Source organism: Panthera onca, chromosome A2 (assembly GCF_046562875.1).
Source record: "Panthera onca isolate mPanOnc1 chromosome A2, mPanOnc1 haplotype 2, whole genome shotgun sequence".
In the NCBI taxonomy this organism is placed as follows: domain Eukaryota; kingdom Metazoa; phylum Chordata; class Mammalia; order Carnivora; family Felidae; genus Panthera; species Panthera onca.
The window spans coordinates 135486210-135508748 of NC_138340.1; the positions used below are offsets into that span (position 1 = coordinate 135486210).

A 22539-nucleotide genomic window follows, 5' to 3' on the forward strand; every position below is an offset into this window, starting at 1 on the left:
TGATGATAATGATTTCACAGCGATCAACCTTGGAGACTTACAGATACTATAGATTGAAGACATTCGGTAGTCTTGTAATGCACCATCATTCTCATAAAAAGGGGTCAATGAAAACAGGGCTGTGGATAGAGTTTTAACACTCCGAATAATTATTCTGTCAGATTTTTCTTGTGTCCCTTTATGGCCAGGACTTAGCCTTTCTTGGGGAACCCTGCTTGCTAGTTCTTTGCTCGTGAGATAAAGTAATGATTTAAAGATCTTATTGTTAGGATTCTCAGCCCTGAAACTGGGCTTTACTCTGATATGATCAGAGAAATCTCCCATAGTCTGCCTCAAGGAGTTGAATCAGTACTTCTTTGAAGGTCATGATTCAGGAGAGCTTGGAGAATGCCCTAATTCATTGATTCACCATCTGGTGTATTCTACGCAGGGCATTAATAAAGTTGAGATGGACAAGAAAGAAATTGGTGCTGCCTTTGTGGAATGAAATCTCTGAAACCCAGAGTCTCAAGGGCTTATAGAAACACTCTATGGGGCATCTAATCCAGTCTAAAGCTGGTTAAGGAAGTCACTTAGAGAAGTGATTCTTGAATTGACACCTAAACAAGATTATCCAGGGAGGGTGGGGATGGGTTAGGAAAAATGTAAACACAGAAGCAGCAGACTTTGTAGAGGACTGGCAGCAAGAGTGAGCAAGACACCTTCAAAGAATACGGAAACATTCCCTGTGACTGGAGCATAACATGTGTGACAGATTTGTGGGAGATGGGTCTTGAAACTCTAGCAAGGGCCTGGTTCTAAGGGGCTTGGTGAGCTTTGTTTGGGTTTTATCATATTGGAAGTGAAAAGCCATGGATTTCAAGCAGAGGAGTGACATGACTAGTAAAAAGTTGTTGCAGTTTTGCCAAGGAAATGGTGAGCTCTAGGGATAGAAACATGGATTTGAAAGACATTTGGTGCGTGATGATGACGATTGTGGGTGAGATTGATTTGGAGAAGGCTTGGGGTCGGGGTGGAGGCCAAGTGGACCCTAGGCTTCTCTTTAAGGTTAAAAAGGAAATGATGCATACAGCTCAAGACCAGGTAATATAGTTATTTGAAAATATATTAAAAGTGTTTTCTAGCTTGAGGTAAGCAAGATTAAGATGTCTCAGGTGACAGAATGATAAATACTGCCCTCACGCTGTTCAGTAAAGTCCAGGGTGGTGTCCAGGCAAGGATTTGAAGTGGCTGTTTGTTTGGCTTTATTGTGCTATGGAGTCCCCTCGAGAGTGTGTCAGGAGTAATTAGCTGTGTTATGGAAACACACAAGTTAAGATCTACTTAGAAATTCTAGGAGTACCGGGTGGCTCACTCGGTTGAGCATTGGACTTTTGATTTCAGCTCAGGTCATGGTCCCAGGGTTGTAGGATGAAGCCCTGCATCAGGCTCTACGCTAATAGCACGTGCTTAGGATTCTCTTTCTCCCTCTCTCTGCCCTTCCCGTGCTCGTGTGTGTGTGTGTGTGTGTGTGTGTGTGTGTGTGTGCACTCTCTCTCAAAATAAATAAATAAACATTAAAAAAAAAGAAATTCTACTTAAAACTCTCCTACTACCCTGCGCCCTCCAAACCCACCAATGACGTCTGAAGTGCTCTCACCCTACTCCATTCAAATTTCACTCCTTTTGCAGTAGTTTTTACACATCTGATTTCTGTGATCCTAGACATTCAAGAAGGAGGTATGAAAATCTGCTGGGGCTTCAGATATTATCTGCAGTGATGAAATACGTAAGAGCACACCTACTATCATGAAATATTTTTGTGTGTGTGTTCATAAAAGATTCCCATTACTCTGGAAAAGATTAGGTATCATTGTTTCAGGTTAAAACTTTGAGTCTGTTAAAATACACAGAGCTCTCTTTCCTAATACTGCCTACTGAGCTTCCACTAAATTCACACCCACCCCGCAAATGCCTAGTGATGTTCTTAACTTGAAGTTCTTAACTTAAGAGAGGGCCCCACAAAATTTAATCTGGTGCCAGTCAGATCAACATGTGAAAATTAAGCCAAAAGGGCAGAATCCCAGAGGACTGACAGCTGTGTTTAGAAGGAGTTCGAGGCCAGACTTTAGAGCCCAGTGTTGGTTGTGGGAACAAGAAAAGGAAGCCCCTGCTAGTGGGGGTTAGCAGTCCTACTTCTAGAGGCAGCATCCTGGAGAAACTTTATAGAAAGCTTATTTGCACATTTTGTTTATCTTAAACATCTTTGGGAATTCTGGAAAATAAAGCTACAATAACAAAGCTTTACTTTTTCAACCAAAGTTCATTGCTTTACATTAGATCAGGGTTTGGCAAACTTTTTCTGTAAAAGGCCAGATAGTAAGTTTTCAACGCTGTGGGCTGTGTGGTTCTGCCATTGTGTGGGAAAGTAACCAGAGACAATATGCAAACAAATGGGTATGGCTGTGTTTCTATAAAACTTTATTTATGGGCACTGAAATTTGAATTTCATATAGTTTTCACATCACAAAATATTCTTTTTAAAGTCAATTGCAATAAGCTTCAAAATATACAGCTTTAAAATTACTCAAAGATCTAGAAAATGTTTTCAAGGGTCATATGTGATTAACATTATTGTTATTCAGTAATTTAGTAATTTTAAAAAGTGAAACAAACATGCAAAATGGACTTTTCAGAAGAGGAAAATATTAGCTTAGCAGCTGTTAGTTAATTTCTCAGAATTGTTTTGTCTTCTAGGAATCTATTGACCATTTCTTCTTTACTTCCTGTTTGCATATGCATCTTTTGATGTGTCCTTCAAGGCCGAGCCTCTTACCCATTTTTTTGGTACCAAGCACCTGTCTGACTCCCTGGCATAATAAATAGGCCCTTAAAATATACTTGTTGAATTGACTAAAACTTGACTAATTCAGTTTAAGGATATAGTGCTAAAATGTGATTTTTGATGGAAATATAAAAACTTGTAGATATGGAACTTAAACTTTGGTATTCTGAAGATAAAATGTTTAATTTTGAATAAAAATATTAGTTTTATCAAGTCCATGTGTTCTGAAGTATAATATAAAATAGGAAAATCTGTTTCTTTCTTATGTAGTTTACAGGACTTTATAGAAAGATTCCGGCTTAGTATAGTAACATTTTTCTTCAGAAGATCAACAATAACCAACTTTGCCATAGATAGACTTTTCCTTCAAAATATTTTTCTCTTCATATCTTATGTTAGTATTCAGGGTCCCTGATAATTAAATTTTAAACCAGGTTATTAAAATGATTATTTCCAAAGTTTCTTCCTAATTGTATGTACTGCAATTTAGTCTTTTTTAAAAAAAAGACCTTTAATTCATTTAAGTCTTGGACCTCTGAATACATTTTTTTAATAAAATTAATAAGTAGGCTGATGAAATATGTATTACCAAAAAGCACGTATACCTTTCAACTCAAAGATAGGGTCGGCTTCTAAAAACTCACATTAGCCTTATTTCTACCCCTTTCACTTAATATATAATAGGGCTACTCTCTTTTATTGATAAAAGTCAATGTATAGCTTGTATATATGCACTGTGAACAAAAGGGCATAAAGCAAATAAATCCCCCATAACGATTTGATTATGGAGTCCATTGGGACCAACATCATTAAAACATACATTAGGTATTTACATAAATCTGTTAATTCAGAGCATTATATATATATATATATACACACACAAAAAGAGAGAGACAGACCAAGAAACAGACTCTTACCAGAGGCGAGGTTGTGGAGGGATGGGTTAAATAGGTGATGGGGACTAAGGAGTGTACTTGTCCTGATGAGCAATGACTAACTGATGTATGGAAGTGTTAGATCACTATATTGTACACTTGAAACTAATATTACATTGTATGCTAACTGGAATTTAAGTAAAAAATATATACATATGTACATGCACCTACACTGAGATCTAAAATTTTATTCACATATTAAAGAGTTTATAAAACTGATGAAATTAAAGATCAGAGGTAGCCATCACAATAGCATTAGAATACATTTCATGTAATGGAATTTTATTAGCTAGAAAGACAATCAACTATGAAGTGAACTCATTAATGTAAAAGTGGTAAATTTAAAATACATACGTGATTTTCAGTCATTCATTCATGCACAAATGCATGCATTTATTTGACATAAATATTGAGTGTCTAGAGTGTCCCAGGAATATAGTACTTTGAAAACTTAGAACACATATCAAAACTTATTATACATTCTAACTATTCTTCTTGTATTAGAATTTTCATGTTAATATTTTTATTGATAATTTTTTTCACTTTAGAGCACCAAGGCCATGATGCAATGAAGGGAACTTAAGCTTTTTATTGATTTATAAAATTGACTGAATAAGGATCATCTCACATAATAAAATAAAGTCAACAATATAATTTCTTGACAAAAATTGTTTGATGTGTTCTTTAAAATTTTAAAAAATATTTCCTGTGAGATATAAAGATAAGATGATTACATTTAGAAATGTATATTGGATTGAATCCTTGAGCAGAGTCTTTGGATCCGTTGAGGTGTTAACTTGGCAATTTTTTGAACTCTGATTCAATTGTTTTTGCTGTTGCTAAGGGTAGCAACACAACTCATGTTTTTCCCAAGTCGCACTCTGTCACTCCAACCCCTATTACTGCAGAGTAGAGTCAAATTTTGGGATTAGTAGATATGTATAAATTATTATGAAAACACAATGAGCCACCAAATCTGCTTCTGAAAATTTGATCAAAGTTTAGTTATTCTGTTGAAAGGGAAATCTAACTAGAAACAGGATAAATAAATTGTTCAGCTAAATACATAAGTTCTCAAAATGAGGAGGGTCTTCATCATTAACAGTATTTCTATAGCTTTCGGGAGGTACATCTCAAACTATGGTCTGCCATCTACCTGCTTTAAAAAAGATTGATATATTATTAAATTAATTATTAATTTAATTAATTTATTAAATTATATATATATATATATATCACATCAAATATGCAGATTCCTAGATCCCACTCCATCCCTACTAAGTCAAAATCCGTGGGAGGGGGCAACCTCATTTTTTTTCAACATTCCAGGTGACTCTTTTTGCCTACTGAAGTCTGTAAACCATTATGTCAGTCTTAGGAAAATGGGTTTAAATGGCCCAACTCCTGCTTCTCAACCTTAGTAAAAGAAAAAAATAAAACAACAAAAACTAGAGTTGAGGACAAATGATAGATTCCACCACATAATCCTACGATGGGGGATTTGGAAGTGAATCCATCTTCTCCCAGTGCTATGAACCTTCTCTCTCCCAACATTCCTCTTTTTCAACCTTAGTGTCCAAGGAAGGGAATTTTGAAAGTTCACCATATTTTTCAGTAAATTAACAATAGAAACACATAGTTTAATGTGTCACAGAATTCAGAATTTCCTCTTCTATAATTCCTGAAATCTGTAGTTTTGTCTTCCAGTACCTGCTGACATTTACTGAGCACTTTCCATGTACCAGGGATTGCCTGTATTACCTCAGTGAGCTCTTCAATTCTAAACAGATTCTACTTGTAAGAAATGTGTGGTTTAGAAAGGTTGTAAAGAGTTTATGCAAGGTCACCTAGCTATTACTAAGCTAATTACTGTGAAGTCAAGATGTGTATTTATATTGGTCTAAATCCAGAACTCTACTCTTTTTTTTTTTACATTTATTTTTGATGTTTGTTTGTTTGTTTTTTTGAGAGGGAGAGAGAAAGAGATGTGCGAGTAGGGGAGGGGCAGAGAGAGAGGGAAACAGAAGATTCAAAGCCAGCTCTGCACTGAGAGCAGAGAGCCCAATGCGGGACTCAAATTCACAAACCGTGAGATCATGACCTGAGCCAAAGTCTGACGCTTAACCAACTGAGCCACCCAGATGCCCCCAGAATGCTACTCTTAACCAGTGCATCACTAGACTATCCAAAAGTCTAGAATGAAATTGGCGAATGCTATAATTTCACTTAATTTTTAAAATAGATTTTCTTAATTTTCTTGTCTCTGAAATTTATTATTTTTTGATACAAGCATTATAAAAATATTTAAATAATGCATTAGACTCTGTTCTTCTTGGAAGTGCCAGGAACATGCCTTTCCACTGATGCTTTGTTTAGATCCATGTGACAAGCTCCTTGGGGTAGTGGGGAATGAAAAAGAGGATGGGGAGGGGGAGGAAAGGGCATTGTCTTAGGTTAATGAGGCCTTTAAAATTCTAAATGTCCAGTTGAAGAGTGAAAGATGTGGTCAGCCAAAAGCATGCCAATAGCCAACCACTGTTACATAGGAATAGCTCAGTTGTACAAAACCAGACTGCGCTTCTTATCCTGATTTGTTCCATCCAGGTACTAGCCATCACCCTTCTTTTTTTTTTTTTCTTTTTTTTTTCTCATTTTCCAAATCCACCTTCCTGTCATTTTCCTTTTCATTAAAACTACTGCTCCAGGCCTTCTGTTGAGTTTTTACATCCACTCTTCCTATTATCGACTTTAGACCTCAGCTGTGTTCTGGGTTCAATGACTTCAGTGTTCCCCTCACCACCACCTACCCTGGGTGGGATCCTGCTGTGATCACCAATTCTTAGATGTTCATCATTTTTGTCATCTTTTTCTCTATGTTTACTCTTATTCTGTACCTTAGGACTGAAGGAATAGGCAGCATCACCTGTCAGATGGTTCTTTCAGTTGATGTTTTGATACTTTGTATATATACAAGTTTTGGATTTTCCTAGTTGCAGTTTTTTTTTTTAAAAAAAAACATGTTTTCGTTAGTGAATCCCAATTTCCAAATGAAATCTTCCTTGGAACTGCAATATATACAAATAAAAGTGATGATAGAAGACAAGTCTTCCATAAGTACAAAGATATAGTTAACTTCTTACACCCAGATAAGGGCTAAAATGATTACATAACATTTATGCAGTATTTTCTTGGTCCTCTATGTTTGCCTTTTTCACAGTGTTATGTTTCTGAAATTGAGATGCCTCTTATAACTGATGGCAAAGGAAGCTTGTCAGCCATCAGGCCCAGGAACAAATTGTAGTATGGAAACTCAGCAATATATTGAAGGTATATATTCCTGTGACCTCAGTTGAATTACTTGCACTGGTTGCCCCTCACGGGGTTGACTGTTAACTTAAATTTAGTTTCTTGCTTGAAATTTCTTGAGAAAGATTACTCTGTGATCTAGTTTTGAAAGAAACCGTTAATATTTAGTGTGACGTTTGTCAACCAGACTCTAATGAAAGTAGAAGTTGTCCAAGGTCAGCATATCACTGTGCCTTGAAATGATTCTGCCTGTCCTACAGGTGAAGGCATTATGCATGCAGCTTGGCACAGTAACCCTCTTCATAGCTGTGACTTGCCAAGAGTGGGTCAAAAGAATATTTTTGATCTGAATGTCAAAAAGGGTTAGAAGAAAAATTTAATTATGATAGTAAGGAGAAAGTGGTAGGTTATTGTCTGAATAAGTATATGATATTAAAAGTTTCTTTAAAAACTGTATTTTAATGTAGTGTTTCTTTTTTGGGGAAGGCTAGTACTAAATTGATGAGTTTTTTAAAAAATTGTTTATTTATTTTGAGAGAGTGAGAGAAAGGAAGGGGCAGGGAGAGAGGGAGAGAGAGAGGATCCCAAGCAGGCTCTGTGCTGTCAGTGCAGAGCCTGATGCAGGGCTTGAACCCATGAACTGTGAGATCATGACTTGAGCTGAAACCAAGAATTGGACGCTTAACCAGCTGAGCCACCCAGGCACCTCAGTGGTGAATTTTATACTCAATGTCACCATATAGATGTGTAAGCAGAATAAAGTATTATAAAACCACGATGATATCTTGTGTGGCCTGTTATCATTCCCTGGAAATTGCACAATTCTATTCTGGGATGGTACCTTGTGTGAGCAGGTATGCCAGAGATGTGGTGAGTTGTTAACTGAGCTTGGCCCACATGTGTTTGCAGTGACATGCTCACTTATGCAGTGTGGAAATAACCAATGACAGATTGTAATATTTTTCAATGTGTGCAAAGAGATGTCAGGGAAACCTTTCCTATAGAGTGGACACTAAGTCAGCTTGGCTGTCTAGGAAAATGTTTTGGTGAATCCAGTATACTAAAATTGTCATATAATACAGTATAATATGAAAATATGTGACGTTTTTAGTTTCTATTTTTAAAATAGTAAAACACTTAAAAATATTGACATCTCAAATCAAAAGCTGGTGAACTCCTTGAAGTATCTCTAGGGAATACTAGATGGTGAGGCCAGTCTGAAAACCACTCAGCTAGTGTTTCCCCCAAGGTGGTTGTTCTTGACCTTCCTTGAGTTCCTTAGTTCATCCACTCTATACTCTGAGAAGATAGTCTCACATTCTATTTGGTATCTAATCCTCATTGTCAGCCCTTAGATGGCAATATATAGTGGGAGAAGCATGTACTTTGGAATCAGACAAACCTGGCTGGAATCCTTACTTTGTGACTTATTAACAGTGTGATCTTGGGCAATTTACTTAACTTCCAATGATGATTCCTGTGCTCATCAGTACAATCAGTTATCCTCATTTAACACACCTCAGCATTATTATGATATCTAACATTCATTGAATTGAATGTTTACTATGTGTATTAGGGTTCTCAGAGAAACAGACCAATGGGATATATGTGTGTGTGTGTGTGTGTGTGTGTGTGTGTGTGTGTGTGTGTGTGTATAATAAATTATAAGGAATTGGCTCATGTGATTATGAAGGCTGGCACGTGCAAAATCTTCAGGGTGGGCTGGCAGCTGAAGACCCAGGAGGGCTGAGGTTCCCATTTCATTCTGAAGGCAGTACACTGGAGAATTCTCTCTTGCTTCAGGAGGCCAGCCTTTTGTTCTCTTTGGGCCTTCAGCTGATTGGACAAGACCCACCAGTGTTACAGAGGACAATCTGCCTTCCCCAAAGCTCATGATTTAAATATAAATCTCATCCAAAAACACACTCTAAGTTAACACATAAGTACTTTCCATGTATTAAACAACAGCAAGTAATACCAGACATAGAATAGGTTATTAGTAAATGGTAAAGACTGTCATTAGTATGATTATTAGCATAATTATTATACTGATATTTTTTCATCTTCACCCCTAGGCTCTAAAAAGAATGCCTCTTCTCTAAACTTAACCCTCCTCTTCTGTGAAGTAGGCCCAGGATCTTCTCTGAATTATGGAGATCACCTTCCCCCAAGTGCACCTGTCCAGTTCCACATCTGCAGCCTGTGCTGTGCCATTGGCTTTTTTCTTCAACTTTTAACCTTATCTTAAATCCTCAGATATCACCTTTGTTCAGTGACCCTCTGTATGCATCATCCTAACATGGAGTTTTTCTGTTGCTGAGTGCCAGTGTATTAGTTTGCTTGGGTTGCTGTAACAAAGTACGAAAAACTGGGTGGCTTAAATAACAGACATTTCTTGTCTTACAGTTCTGAATCCTAGAAGTCTGAGATCCATGTGTCAGCAAGTTTGGTTTCTTCTGAGGCTGTGAGGGAGAATCTGTTCCATACTTCTCCCCCTGCTTCTGGTGATTTGCTGGCACTCTTTGACACTCTTTGACTTGGAGATGCTCACTTTGATCTGTGCCCTCATCTTCACATGGCATTCTCTCAGGATGCCTGTCTCTATGTCCAAACATCCTTTTTAAAATAAGGACACCAATCATATTGGGTTAGGGCTCACTCTAAATGAACTAATTTTAACATGATCAGCTCTGTAAAGATCCTATCACCAAATAAGATCGTATTCAGAGGTACTGGGAGTTAAGACTCAAACATCTTTTTTTTGGGGGGGGGAATACAATTCAATTCCTAATAGTAACAGTGTTCAGAAACAGAATGAACTATAGAAGCAATTTGAAACTGTAAAATATAGTACATATAAGGAGTTATACTAGTTTATGAACCTTTTAAAAAGCTATGTGTATCTCATCTATAGTGTATGTAAAATGACATGGAGACAATGCAGAAGATGTCAAGTGACATGATATGGGAATCGTCAAGGAGGGTGAAATAAAAAGAACCATTTGCTCTTGAGTAGAACAAAGAATGACTTTCCATTTATAAAATTTTGGCACATCTCCAATAAATAGAATGAAGGTCAGACATTTGGAAGAATGTTTTGGTAATGAAGGGTGTTAAATACGAAAATATCTTATTGAGGAGAATTACATAATCTTGGCTAGAAACTTTAGTATTATTGGCTTTAACTTATGACTCAGAACTGTTGTTAAAGAATGGTTCTTGAGCAAACCCTAACATGTGAGTTATGTCATATGAGGGCACAGTCACCTTGACATTTGCATTACATTTACCATAGACTTGAAAAACGTTTTGACTCTGTTATTGGCTTTTAATACATTTGAACAGGAGTATTGGCCGAGCAACATGTATTTGCAATAGTATCACATGGGCTAAAAATATACAAAGTTTGAGTAGTTAACACATTATTCAGTTTTTTGGGCCAGTCCTAAACATTGGAGAAGGCAATGGAGATACAAAGATTTATATTACACTTACATTGATCAAGAAGTTAATCTTATAAGTAAAACAAACTAGCAAACAAAGCATCATGTGGTAACATTAATTTAACAATTTTGAAAATAATTGAGTGACAGTTATGTGCCATGCTGTACAATAGGAGCAGGAGGAGGGATACCTCAGTAAAATAAAGAATCTATAAAGGTGTTTGCCCTCATGGAGCTTAAGTCAAGTATGTTTGGAGATGTGAGAGATTGGCAGACAAGTAAATAGACAAGTTGTGGCTATGGCTCAGGTGGAAGAAACACAGGCGAGAATGGAGCACACAGGAGGGAAATTAAACCTAGGTTGCAGAGAGGCTCACGTATACATAATTTATATGAAACTATTTCAGTGCATTTCAGGTTTCTTGGGAATAGAAGTCAGATTTTATTTCAAGGAATTTATTAATTTTTCTTCAGGGTGACCTGATACTTAGTTGGTATTGGTACAACCCCCCCTCCCCCACAAAAAAGAGCCCTGCTAAGTGATTAGACAGGGAGAATCCTTTTAAAAATTAAGAGCCCCCTAATTACCAATGGTTTCATCCAGTGGGAACTCATGCTGAGTTCAAAAGGAAGAGAATCTGGCTCAATATTTCCTTTCAAGTTCATTTTCCTAAAGTGTGTATGGAAGCAAGAGAGTGTGACATTTTAAGATCACGGTAATTCGTAAGTGCCTTTATAAAAATGATTTTCACTAAACTACCATGATTTGTGTTTATGATTTCTGTTTTTAATGACCTGATTGTAAAGGTGACCATTTTGAACTCTTAAATTGCTTATTAGGATCAGTTAGTATTTCAGTCCTCTATTATTGTGTGTTTTACTCTTGGGGGGAAAAAAGCTACTTATAATGTTTATGGACCTTTACCCACATGTTGCTTATATGAAAAAAAAAGATGTAAATAATAAGTGAAGGGGATTTAAAGTAAGGTTCTTACAGTAGAGTTTAATTTCCTTGGTCAACCTTGAACCACTGGTTATCTCCATGTCCTGCCTCTGTTATGCTCCCTTTTTCTGGGATTCACAGCAGGGAAAGATTCAGCCAGCCACCTTTCCTTCTCCCTTCACCTCTCGGGAGTTTTATTGTCAGAGTCCCTACCAGTAGCATCAAAGCTCCACGAAAATGAAAAATAGCATTAGCATTACTCCACAACCTTCGGAACAGAATCTGAAACTTAAATCTTGGGGCGCCTGGGTGGCTCAGTTGGTTAAGTGACTGACTTTGGCTCAGATCTTGAGATTTGTGGGTTTGAGCCCCGCATCAGGCTCTGTGCTGATAGCTCAGAGCCTGGAGTCTGCTTTGGATTCTGTGTCTCCCTCTCTCTCTGCCCCTCCTCTGCTTGCTCTCTGTCTCTCTCTCTCTCTCAAAAAAAAAATGTGTCTATATATATATATGAAACTTAAATCTTGAGTCATGCAATGTGACACCAAAAGGGAGAAGAAAATATTAAATTTACTCTCAATGCTATAATTTGCAATTTTCTTTCTAAGGGTGAAATAATAGCAACAGAAGATTAAAACAGGTTAAAATGCCACCAATAACCAAATTCCACATACAGTTTGAAGATGGGAAACCATCCAAAGCTGGGAAGTCTGAATCCAATGCCATGCTGCTCTTTGAATCATTCTGAGAAGTAATCATGAGTTAACAGTAGTATAGCAGTGTAACAGAGCAGACAACATAAGCAAGTTAAAGAGAAGGTTAAGATAAATGAGAAGCATTTTAAGATTTGACTGACCATTTATCTGGTTAATTGGTTTCAAGCAGCACCCTAGAGACCAACTTTATCATGACTGACTTTAAAAAAGCATCAACTTTGTCTTCCTGATGCAGCATGATTCAGTATCGCCCTGGGAGTATTAGTTCTTAATCTTTATCTTCGAACATTTTCAATGTCACCTCCAACCTCCATTTTACCATTCCATCTATCAAGCAAAATAGATAAATAAACATCTTCAAATAAACCGTGTTGGTTGGAATCACCCTGTATTTTTTTTTTTAATTTTGGGAAAAGTTGCTTCAAGGCAGTAAGTAACAAGCATGTGTCAGAGAGGATTTAGTGAGTAGTGATATTTTTTGTACACATCGTGAGAGATCATTAAGTGATTTGGGTGTTGGAGATCATGAGAGTTAGCTTGTGCTTTGCCTATGGTGGCTTGTACCAAACAGATTGCTGACTCCACAGCCCAAAGCTTCTCAGAGGGTTACTGCCCTCAGGAGAGGTGTGTCGTCTACATGCCTGTGAGAAACAATTTAACAGAGAGAAATCAAATACCTTTGATTCCAGATGTTGAGTTGACTCTAGCGTGAAAACCAGGGCTTGGAAAGGATGTGGATATTTTATGGCTGAAGAATGGAGAAGCTCATTAGAGACTGTTTATTTTGGTTCCTAGTCAAGGTGTCCTAACAAACTAGGTGAACAAAGAGCTTCAATGAAAGATTCAGGGTTCTAGAAAAAGGGAGGGAATACCAGATAAATGGGATGATTATAAAACAAATACCAGCAAAGTTAAATCAATATATCATCATGTGGGTGATATCCTTAATATACCATTCATGTGAAGTATGTTTTGTTCGTACCTTAGAAAGAAGAAGAGATAACTTGTTTTCCTTCTTTCCTTCTCAGCTCCCACTGGGCATGGAACCACTTTTCTGCTCTGTTCTCCAGAATGTGATTGTCTAAAATAACAGTAATAGTGGTGAGGTTCTGACAGTCATACAAGTTTCTCTCTGTAAGCTTTTACAAATGCCAGCCAGTGACCCAGTGGCATTTCTACCGTAAAATCTTAAGGCCAATACGTTTCCCCTGCTTCCTTATTTTCTTGGTTTCAAATACATTTCTTATTGCCAATGGAAATAAAACCCAGAAATGAGAGAGCATTGGTATGACTTGTCTTTCTCAGTAAAGAGCTCCTAAAAGTGAACTTATACAGGATACAGCAATTTTATAGGGCACTTAATCATCCCATCTTTCTAGCCACTAGTTCCAGCGATGATAAATTTTGTGGCTTTTTTTAGTGGCTTCATGTCCAGATAGAATAAAATTAAATGAAAACCCTAGAATACCACTCTGAGGCTGCTTTTCAAAAGCACATGGGCAGAGGCTATAAATCACAATGCTTTGTTTCTTCTCTGTCTTTCAAGATGGGTAGGAATTTTTGTAGCCTTGCTTGTCTCTCAATTGCTCAAGTCCCTGAAATCCAAGTCATGGGAGTGAATTAGTAGAACTGGTATAAGAGGTTTTTCATCAGTGGTGCCCATTCCTCAGTTTCTTTGCATTGCTATTGCCATGGTAGCTTTTTCACAACTTATTTTTCACAAAGCAATTTGCACAACTTATGATGCATGTGACCAATCCTTATATCCTCTCATGGTCACTTGCGGTAGCCATCCAGGCACACCCTTATTTGAAAGGTCTTAGAGTGTCAAAGTCACCATAATAAGGATTTGCATTTCATGCATTCTAGGGGTAAAAATAAAATGTAGTAAAACTTTTCAAAATCAACACTGACAAATTTCTGTATGCTGTTTTTCTTAATAACCAGCTTTATTGAGATCTAATTCACATACCAGTTTTCCTATTTAAAGTATTCAGTTCAATGATTTTGGAAGAGATGTGGAACTGTCACTATCAACTTTAAAATACTTTCATCATGGAGCACCCAGGTGGCTCAGTCACTTAAGTGTCTGACTCTTGATTTCAGCTCAGGTCATGATCTCACTGTTCATGAGTTCGAGCCCCACATTGGGCTCTGAGCTGACAGGGCAGAGCCTACTTGAGATTCTTTCTCTGCCCCTCCCCCACTCGTGCTGTCTCTTTCTCAAAATAAATAAACAAACAAAAAATAAATACTTGCTTCCCCCTAAAAAGAAAATCCACACCCATAAGCAGTCATTCTCTTCCCCCCACCCCACCCCGCTCCAGGCAGCTGCTAATCCACTTTCAGTGTCTATAGATTTACCTATTTCATACTTTCATATAAATGGAACAGTGTGTGGTGTTATCAAAATTCATCCATATTGTAGTATGTGTCAGTACATCATCCCTTTTTATCTCTGAATTATATTCTAGTTGTAGGAATATACATTTATCCATTTGGCAGATGATATTTGGATTATTTCTACTTTTTTGCCTGTTATAAAAAAGGCTTCTATGAACATTTGTGTACAATTTTTTGCATAGGCACACATTTTCATTTGTCCTGGGCATATACCAGCAAGTGGAATTGCTAGATCATATGGTCACTTTATGTTTCATGGTCTGAGGACCTTTCAGACTGTTTTTTCAAAGTGCCCGCATCATTTACATCTCCACTGCCGGGTATGAAGGTTCTAATTTTTCCAATCCTTTTCAACACTTATTAATACCTGTCTTTTTTATTATTGCCTTCCTAGTGGGTGTGAGGCGGTATCTCATTGTGGTTTTGATTTACGTTTCCCCAATGGCGAATAAGGTTGGGAATTCTTTCATTTGCTTTTGGGTGTTTTTGTATCTTTTTTTGGAGAAATGTCTATTCAGATCCTATGCCTCTGACTAAATTGGGTTATCTTTTTATTATTGAGTTATAATAGTCCCTAACTATTTTGGATAAAACTTTTATCAGATAATATGATTTGCAAATTTTTTCTCCCATTCTTTGGGTTTCCCACTTTCTTGACAGTATCTTTTGAAGCATAAGTTTTTAATTTTAATTGTTTTAAACCTTATTTATTTTGAGAGAGACAGAGACAGCACGAGTGAAGGAGGAGCAGAGAGAGAGGGAAAGAGAGAATCCTAAGCAGGCCCCATTCTGTTACTGCAGAGCCCAGTGTGGGGCTTGAACCCATGAACCATGAGATCATGACCTGAACCAAAACCAAGAGTCAGACACTTAACCAACTGAGCCACCCAGGCACCCCAAGCTCTTTAATTTTTATGATGTCCACTTTGTTGTTTTCTACTGTTGTTTGTGCTTTTGCTGTTATAGCTGAGTGTAAGCTGTTTTTTTTTTTTTTTTCCTTTTTAAATTGGTCCTAATATGGCACATTTGATACAAGTGTAAGCTTTGGTATCACAGTCTTATTTTGCAATTCTAACTCTTCTTTAGGCAAATTATTTAAACTCCCTCAGCCTCAGTTACTCATCTATAAGAGGGAGATAATTCTAGGACTTCTCTCTTGCACTTTTGTAAGGATCAGATAAAATAACGTATGTGAAATATCTAGCATTTTGCAGGTCTCTGGTAAAACTGTATTAATGTTAGCTATTACTATGATTATAATCCCAATAATAATAACCTCTAGTGCTCTGAAATTTAAACTGAAGCCAAGTAATTTACATCAAGAAGCATATAATAAGGTGCATTTGTAATGTTTTATAGACAACAATGAATTTGGCCCCCATGAAAACCAGGTAAAGTAGTTGTTATTTCTAGCAGCAGCTGCAGCTGAGAGATCTAGAACATTTTCCAAGGTCATGTGACTGGGAAATGTTACAGACAGGGTTAGAGGCTACAGTTGTTTTTTCTTCTTGAAATCACTAATTCAGTTTTTTTTTTTTTTTTCCAGTAATAGATTTGTAGTAGGAGTCAGGTGGCTGGAGCTTTGCAGTCTCCATGAAGAAGTAGTACCTCAGACAACCATATCAGGAGGAAAAAAGTAATTTTATGGAAAATTAATACTGATAGTGAGCATTGTGTGAGAATCATGGAGTTAGAACACATTTGACTAGAAAGTGAATGTTAGACAGCCGTAACAAGTAATGAATTACAACTGTGTGTACCTTCTTTAATTAAAAACAACTTCCTCCTTATTTCCAAAGTTATACATGCTCATAGTTAAACATTGGATAATACAGAAAAGCAAAAAAAAAATTTTTTTTTCCACACATTTCCTTAATATGCATATATTCCTAATATTTAGAAGTGTTTATCAAATGGGAAGATTTTCTATTTAATGTTTGGATTCATTAGGCATGAAGTTAAATTAATTTACATTAGGATGCTTTTATGGCTATAAATTATGGACTTCAAGAAGATTTTTTGGAATTGGCTCATGGTCTTTTGTTAAGCAGCAATTAATTATCTTTCCAGATTGTCTGAAATTCATGGACTACATTTACTTTGCTGTTCACTCATCTAGAGAAAGTAAAAGAACTTCTACAGTTTTCCTGGTAAAATTAGACCCTTATGAGTAATTAACTCTCAAACACAAGAATGGCTATCTTTAGCAAAGCCATTTGTTCTTCCTAAACGTGTTCAAGCTGACTCAAGTGGCTATTGCTTATAAATTTATCATTTTATGGATAAGCAGCAAAAACTGTTTACATGCTTGTGGAATCAGAGGATGAGGACTCACTGACCTGACCCTCACCCCAATGCTACAAATTTGGGGTACATTCTTGAAGACTGCAAGTTTTACATAGGACTTTTGAGAACCAGATACCATTACTTTCTCAAATGTTATTTTCACTAAAATTCACTGAGAAAAATACACCTATGAGATAACATGAAATCTAAGTTGATAAAACAACTGGACATTTGAAGTATTATTTGTATGACTTTTTTTCCCCTTTAAATCCTTATAAAGTTGAGGATGACTTCAGGTCTCAAATCAATCCATCCAATCATAGCCATTTATCAAAAAACAAAAACAACAAATAAACATAATAAGAAAAAACTACAAAGCAAAATGGTAGAGCTATGCTGCAGAAATTTGAGATTTATTATCACAATGTGTTCTTATGATTCCCCTTCTTTCCTTTGCCTGAACTTCAACATTTTCTTCAATTAGGACTATCCAAATTATTTGGGTGAGTTCCAACTCAATGTAAATAAGTTGAATGATGAAAAAGCCTCTGGTGTATTTAAATTCGTCTGCACAAAATAGTTTAGAGTCGTTTCTACTTAGTTCCTCAAGTATTATTTCATGCAAAAAGGAAAAACGCTATTAGTCCATGCAACCAGTGCTTGTTGAATTTTCTGATGTATTTCACTTGGCCAGTTAAAGAAAATGTAAAGCTAAATACTGTGGAAGCATGATTGTTTTATAAAAACAAAATTATTTTGAACTGAAAAGGTTTGACACTTGACCTTCATCTTAAATTCTAGCACATGAAAATGTTAGATGTCTCTGTTGGATTAATAAAAGCCAAATGTCAAATGCAAAAATGATTATAAGCTTTAATTATGTGGTTTTCAGGGGGATAGGTTTTGTGAAAATCAAGGCTTTAATAATGACTATGATTGAAAAATTATTTTTGTTATAAAGAATTACAAGTCACTCTATACAAAACTTGGAAGTATTATCTTAATAAATGAAACTAAACACAATTTCTTCTGTGTATGTCTGTCTGTGTGTGTATATTTTTAAAAAATGAACTGCTAGCATCTTTCCTAATAAAATCTGAAGCATCTTATAGTTAAGTGACTAGAACAGTGTATCTGGGTACTAGACACTTCCCCACCCCCCCCCCAAAATCCCTTAAAAACTTTTAAGTTATAAAGAACTACTTACTTTAGGGATCTCTGTTACCCACTAAGTAATGATTGGCTAGTTTCTGTTAGAAATAGCCAGAACTCTGGAAACTGTCACACTTTCTAAGTAGATCATTTTTTAAAGTCCATTGTCACTATATAGTGACTGGTTATGGATGAAGGAGGATAAGATTAATTAGAGATGAAAGGAAGAGATGGTGGGAACAAATTCGAAGAGAAGAAGGAATAGGATTTATTGCTGTTGGTTATTCTAGGCGCACTTGCTTTGCTTCCAGAACCACTTGGAGACTCACTGATTTCTAATGAAAGAAATATGGAAGTAGAAATCCTGACTGGGCATTCCTAGATTCCATCTAAGTATGTTTAACCTACTTAAGATTATTCAAAAGGAGTGGTGGCTGGAGTTTGCCGTAGCTAATATATCATAGACTGTCTATGTGTAGATATCTGGGGGAATTTTTTGTTTTGTTTTGCCTTTGATTTTATATTTCTAAAATACAAAATAAGAGAACTTGTTGGGGCAGAAATTTCTTTCAATGTTATAGGTTTAAACTCACAGAATAAATTTTTTCTCTAGAGTAACTCTCGTGATTGCTAGGTAGCCTAAGGTCATTGAGTTTAGTTCTTATACTTCACTTTAAGCCAAGTTTCTATTTCAGGATACAAATATGGGTTTACTGTGGTAAGTTTATCAGGAAACACTAAATTTTATTAATAATTATGAATGGCTAACTTGAGTTTAAATACTACTGAATATATGTGGTTTGATGATGCTGGGCTATGGAACCCTGGATAATCAAACCTAGATATCAAGGTGTAATATCATATTAAAATGGGGACAGACTACACAGGAAGCTTCTTTTCTTTTCTTTTTTTTTTATTAATTTTATTTTTTTTAAATTTACATCCAAATTAGCATATAGTTCAACAATGATTTCAGGAGTATATTCCTTAATGCCCCTTACCCATGTAGCACATTCCGCCCCCCCACAACCCCTCCGGTAATCCTCTGTTTGTTCTCCATATTTAAGAGTCTCTTATGTTTTGTCCCCCTCCTTTTTATATAATTTTTGCTTCCCTTACCTTATGTTCATCTGTTCTGTGTCTTAAAGTCCTCATATGAATGAAGTCATATGATATTTGTCTTTCTCTGACTGATTGCGCTTAGCATAATACCCTCCAGTTCCATTCACATAGTTGCAAATGGCAAGATTTCATTCTTTTTGATTGCTGAGTAATACTCCATTGTGTATATATATATATATATATGTATATATACACATACCACTTCTTCTTTATCCATTCATCCATTGATAGACATTTGGGCTCTTTCCATACTTTGGCTATAGTTGATAGTGCTGCAATAACAATTGGGGTGCATATGTTCCTTTGAAACAGCACACCTGTATCCCTTGGATAAATACCTAGTAGTGCAATTGCTGGGTCGTAGGGTAGTTCTATTTTTAATTTTTTGAGGAACCTCCAGACTGTTTTCCAGAATGGCTACACCAGCTTGCATTCCCACCAACAATGCAATAGAGATCCTCTTTCTCCGCATCCTCGCCAACATCTGTTGTTGCCTGAATTGTTAATTTTAGCCACTCTGACAGGTGTAAGATATCTCATTGTGGTTTTGATTTGTATTTCCCTGATGAGTGATGTTGAGCATTTTTTCATGTGTCGGTTGGCCATCTGGATGTCTTCTTTGGAGAAGTGTCTATTCATGTCTTTTGCCCATTTCTTCACTGGATTATTGGCTTTTTGGATGTTGAGTCTGATAAGTTCTTTATAGATTTTGGATACTAACCCTTTATCTGATATGTCGTTTGCAAATATCTTCTCCCATTCCAGTGGTTGCCTTTTAGTTTTGCTGATTGTTTGCTTCACTGTGCAGAAGCTTTTTATTTTGATGAGGTCCCAGTAGTTCGTTTTTGCTTTTGCTTCCCTTGTCTTCAGAGACATGTTGAGTAAGAAGGTGCCACGGCCAGGATCAAAGAGGTTTTTGCCTGCTTTCTCCTTGAGGATTTTGATGGCTTCCTGTCTTACATTTAGGTCTTTCATCCATTTTTAGTTTATTTGTGTGTACGGTGTAAGAAAGTGGTCCAGGTTCATTCTTCTGCATGTCGCTGTCCAGTTCTCCCGGCACCACTTCCTGAAGAGACTGTCTTTATTCCATTGGCTATTCTTTCCTGCTTTGTCAAAGATTAGTTGGCCATACGTTTGTGGGTCCATTTCTGGGTCCTCTATTCTGTTCCATTGATCTGAGTGTCTGTTCTTGTGCCAGTACCATACTGTTTTGATGATTACAGCTTTGTAGTATAGCTTGAAGTCTGGGATTGTGATGCCTCCTGCTTTGGTTTTCTTTTTCAAGATTGCTTTGGCTATTCAGGGTCTTTTCTGGTTCCATGCAAATTTTAGCATTATTTGTTGTAGCTCTGTGAAGAATGCTGGTGTTATTTTGATAGGGATTGCATTGAATATGTAGATTGGTTTGGGTAGTATCGATGTTTTAACAATATTTGTTCTTCCTATCCAGGAGCAAGGAATCTTTTTCTATTTTTTTGTGTCTTCTTCAATTTCTTTCATAAGCTTTATTTAGTTTTCAGTGTGTAGATTTTTCATCTCTTTGGTGAAATTTATTTGGTGAGATTTATTCCTAGGTATTTTATGCCTTTTGGTGCAATTGTAAGGAAGCTTTTTATAGAGGCAGCCCACAAAAGTTTACTTTAAAGTAAGCTGGAAACTCATTTATTAAAATAGACATCAGGTCTTTGATATAGAGGCAGCTCACAAAAGGTTACTGAATAAAAATTTTTTTTAATGTTCATTTGTTTTTGAGAGAGACAGAGATAGAATGCGAGTAGGTTAGGGGCAGAGAGAGAGGGAGACACAGAATCTGAAGCAGGCTCCAGGCTCTGAGCTGTCAGCACAGAAGCCGATGCAGGGCTTGGACTCACGAGCTGTTAGATCATGACCTGAGCTGAAGTTGGACGCTCAACTGACTGAGCCACCCAGGCACCCCACAAAAGGTTACTTTAAAGTAAGATGGAAACTCATTTATTAAAATAGTCATCAGGTCTTTGATATGGACCAAAAGATGTATGTTTTAAGTTTTTTTAAAGAGAGATGAAAAGGTTTATTTTTAAAATTTCCTACAAATTCCTTATAATATTTGGAATTTACAGATAGTAAAATTCTGTTTATTTGTAAATTTAGTGTCATAATTTAATAATTTCAAACATATTGAACATGTAATTTTTATTGATAGATGGAGTATATTTTCCTTTTTACTAAACTTTCTGTAGGCCCCTTCCTTTCTGTCCTCAATGCCATTTCCCTTGTCCCAAGTCTTTCCACCCTCTGGCAGTGATCTTCTGCCACTGGCCCTGCCTAGCTGTATGGGTTGTTAACTTTTTTAGGAAAGTTTTGAGCGGGTTGTTAAGTACAACTAGTATTAAAAATTAAATGATATAAACATAATTAAATTACAATAAAACAAAGGGAATAAAAACTCAAAAGTTGGGGCGTCTGGGTGGCTCAGTCAGTTAAGTGTTTGACTTCCGCTCAAGTCATGATCTCATGGTTTGTGGGTTTGAGTCTCTCATTGGGCTCTGTGCTGTCAGCTCAGAGCCTGGAGCTTGCTTTGGATTCTGTGTCTCCCTCTCTCTGCCTCTCTCCCATTCATGCTCTGTCTCTCTCTGTCTCTCAAAAATAAATAAACGTTGAAAAAAAACTAAAACAATATCAGATTCCAAGTCTATATTGGAGGCCAGATCACATGGATATTTACATGTGTCCCTTTTCTCTTTGTTTTAGTTGGACCAGACCAATTTTGAAGAAAGGGTACAGACAGCGCCTGGAATTGTCAGACATATATCAGATCCCTTCGGCTGATTCTGCTGACAATCTATCTGAAAAATTGGAAAGGTATGTTCATACACATTGACCACTAGTTGAAAAGAGAAATTAATACTATTAATTATTATTAATTATTAATATTAATACTCTAGAGAATAGAGAACCAATCTTTTAGATGTCTTATTCTCAAAATGGCATATTTACAATAGGAGCATCTTATTTTCTTGCTGAAGTCTTCACCAATCAAAAATTAAACAATGAAGGGTTTCAAAACTAACCATATTCCTGATAAATGACTTTTTCTGAGAAATAATTGAGACATTATCTGTCTTTAAAGAACATTAAGTAGATTTTGTGGAGACTGAAGTAATATCTATGAAGCAAATTGTGTCTATTTGCCTCCCAAATATTAATATGTGAATAAAAGTGTACACACTTGGAAATCTTAAGGTTATGGCTATTGGATATCAAATAAATGTAAAAATTTCATATTAAATTATTTTTAATGTTTATTTATTTTTGAGAGAGACAGAGATAGAATATGAGTGGGTTAGGGGCAGAGAGAGAGGGAGACACAGAATCTGAAGCAGGTTCCAGGCTCTGAGCTGGCAGCATAGAGCCCAATGTGGGGCTCGAACTC

The 22539-nt window shown here is 36.4% G+C and overlaps 1 protein-coding gene across 1 annotated transcript in view; it reads left to right on the forward strand.

Moving 5' to 3' along the window:
* The window catches only part of CFTR (CF transmembrane conductance regulator), a 183524-nt gene that overhangs the window by 5695 nt on the left and 155290 nt on the right, over positions 1-22539 (forward strand). Inside the window, exon 2 of the mRNA XM_060632964.3 lies at positions 21858-21968. Coding sequence (XP_060488947.2) covers positions 21858-21968 — 111 coding nt within the window. The remainder of the gene's footprint in view (positions 1-21857; positions 21969-22539) is intronic.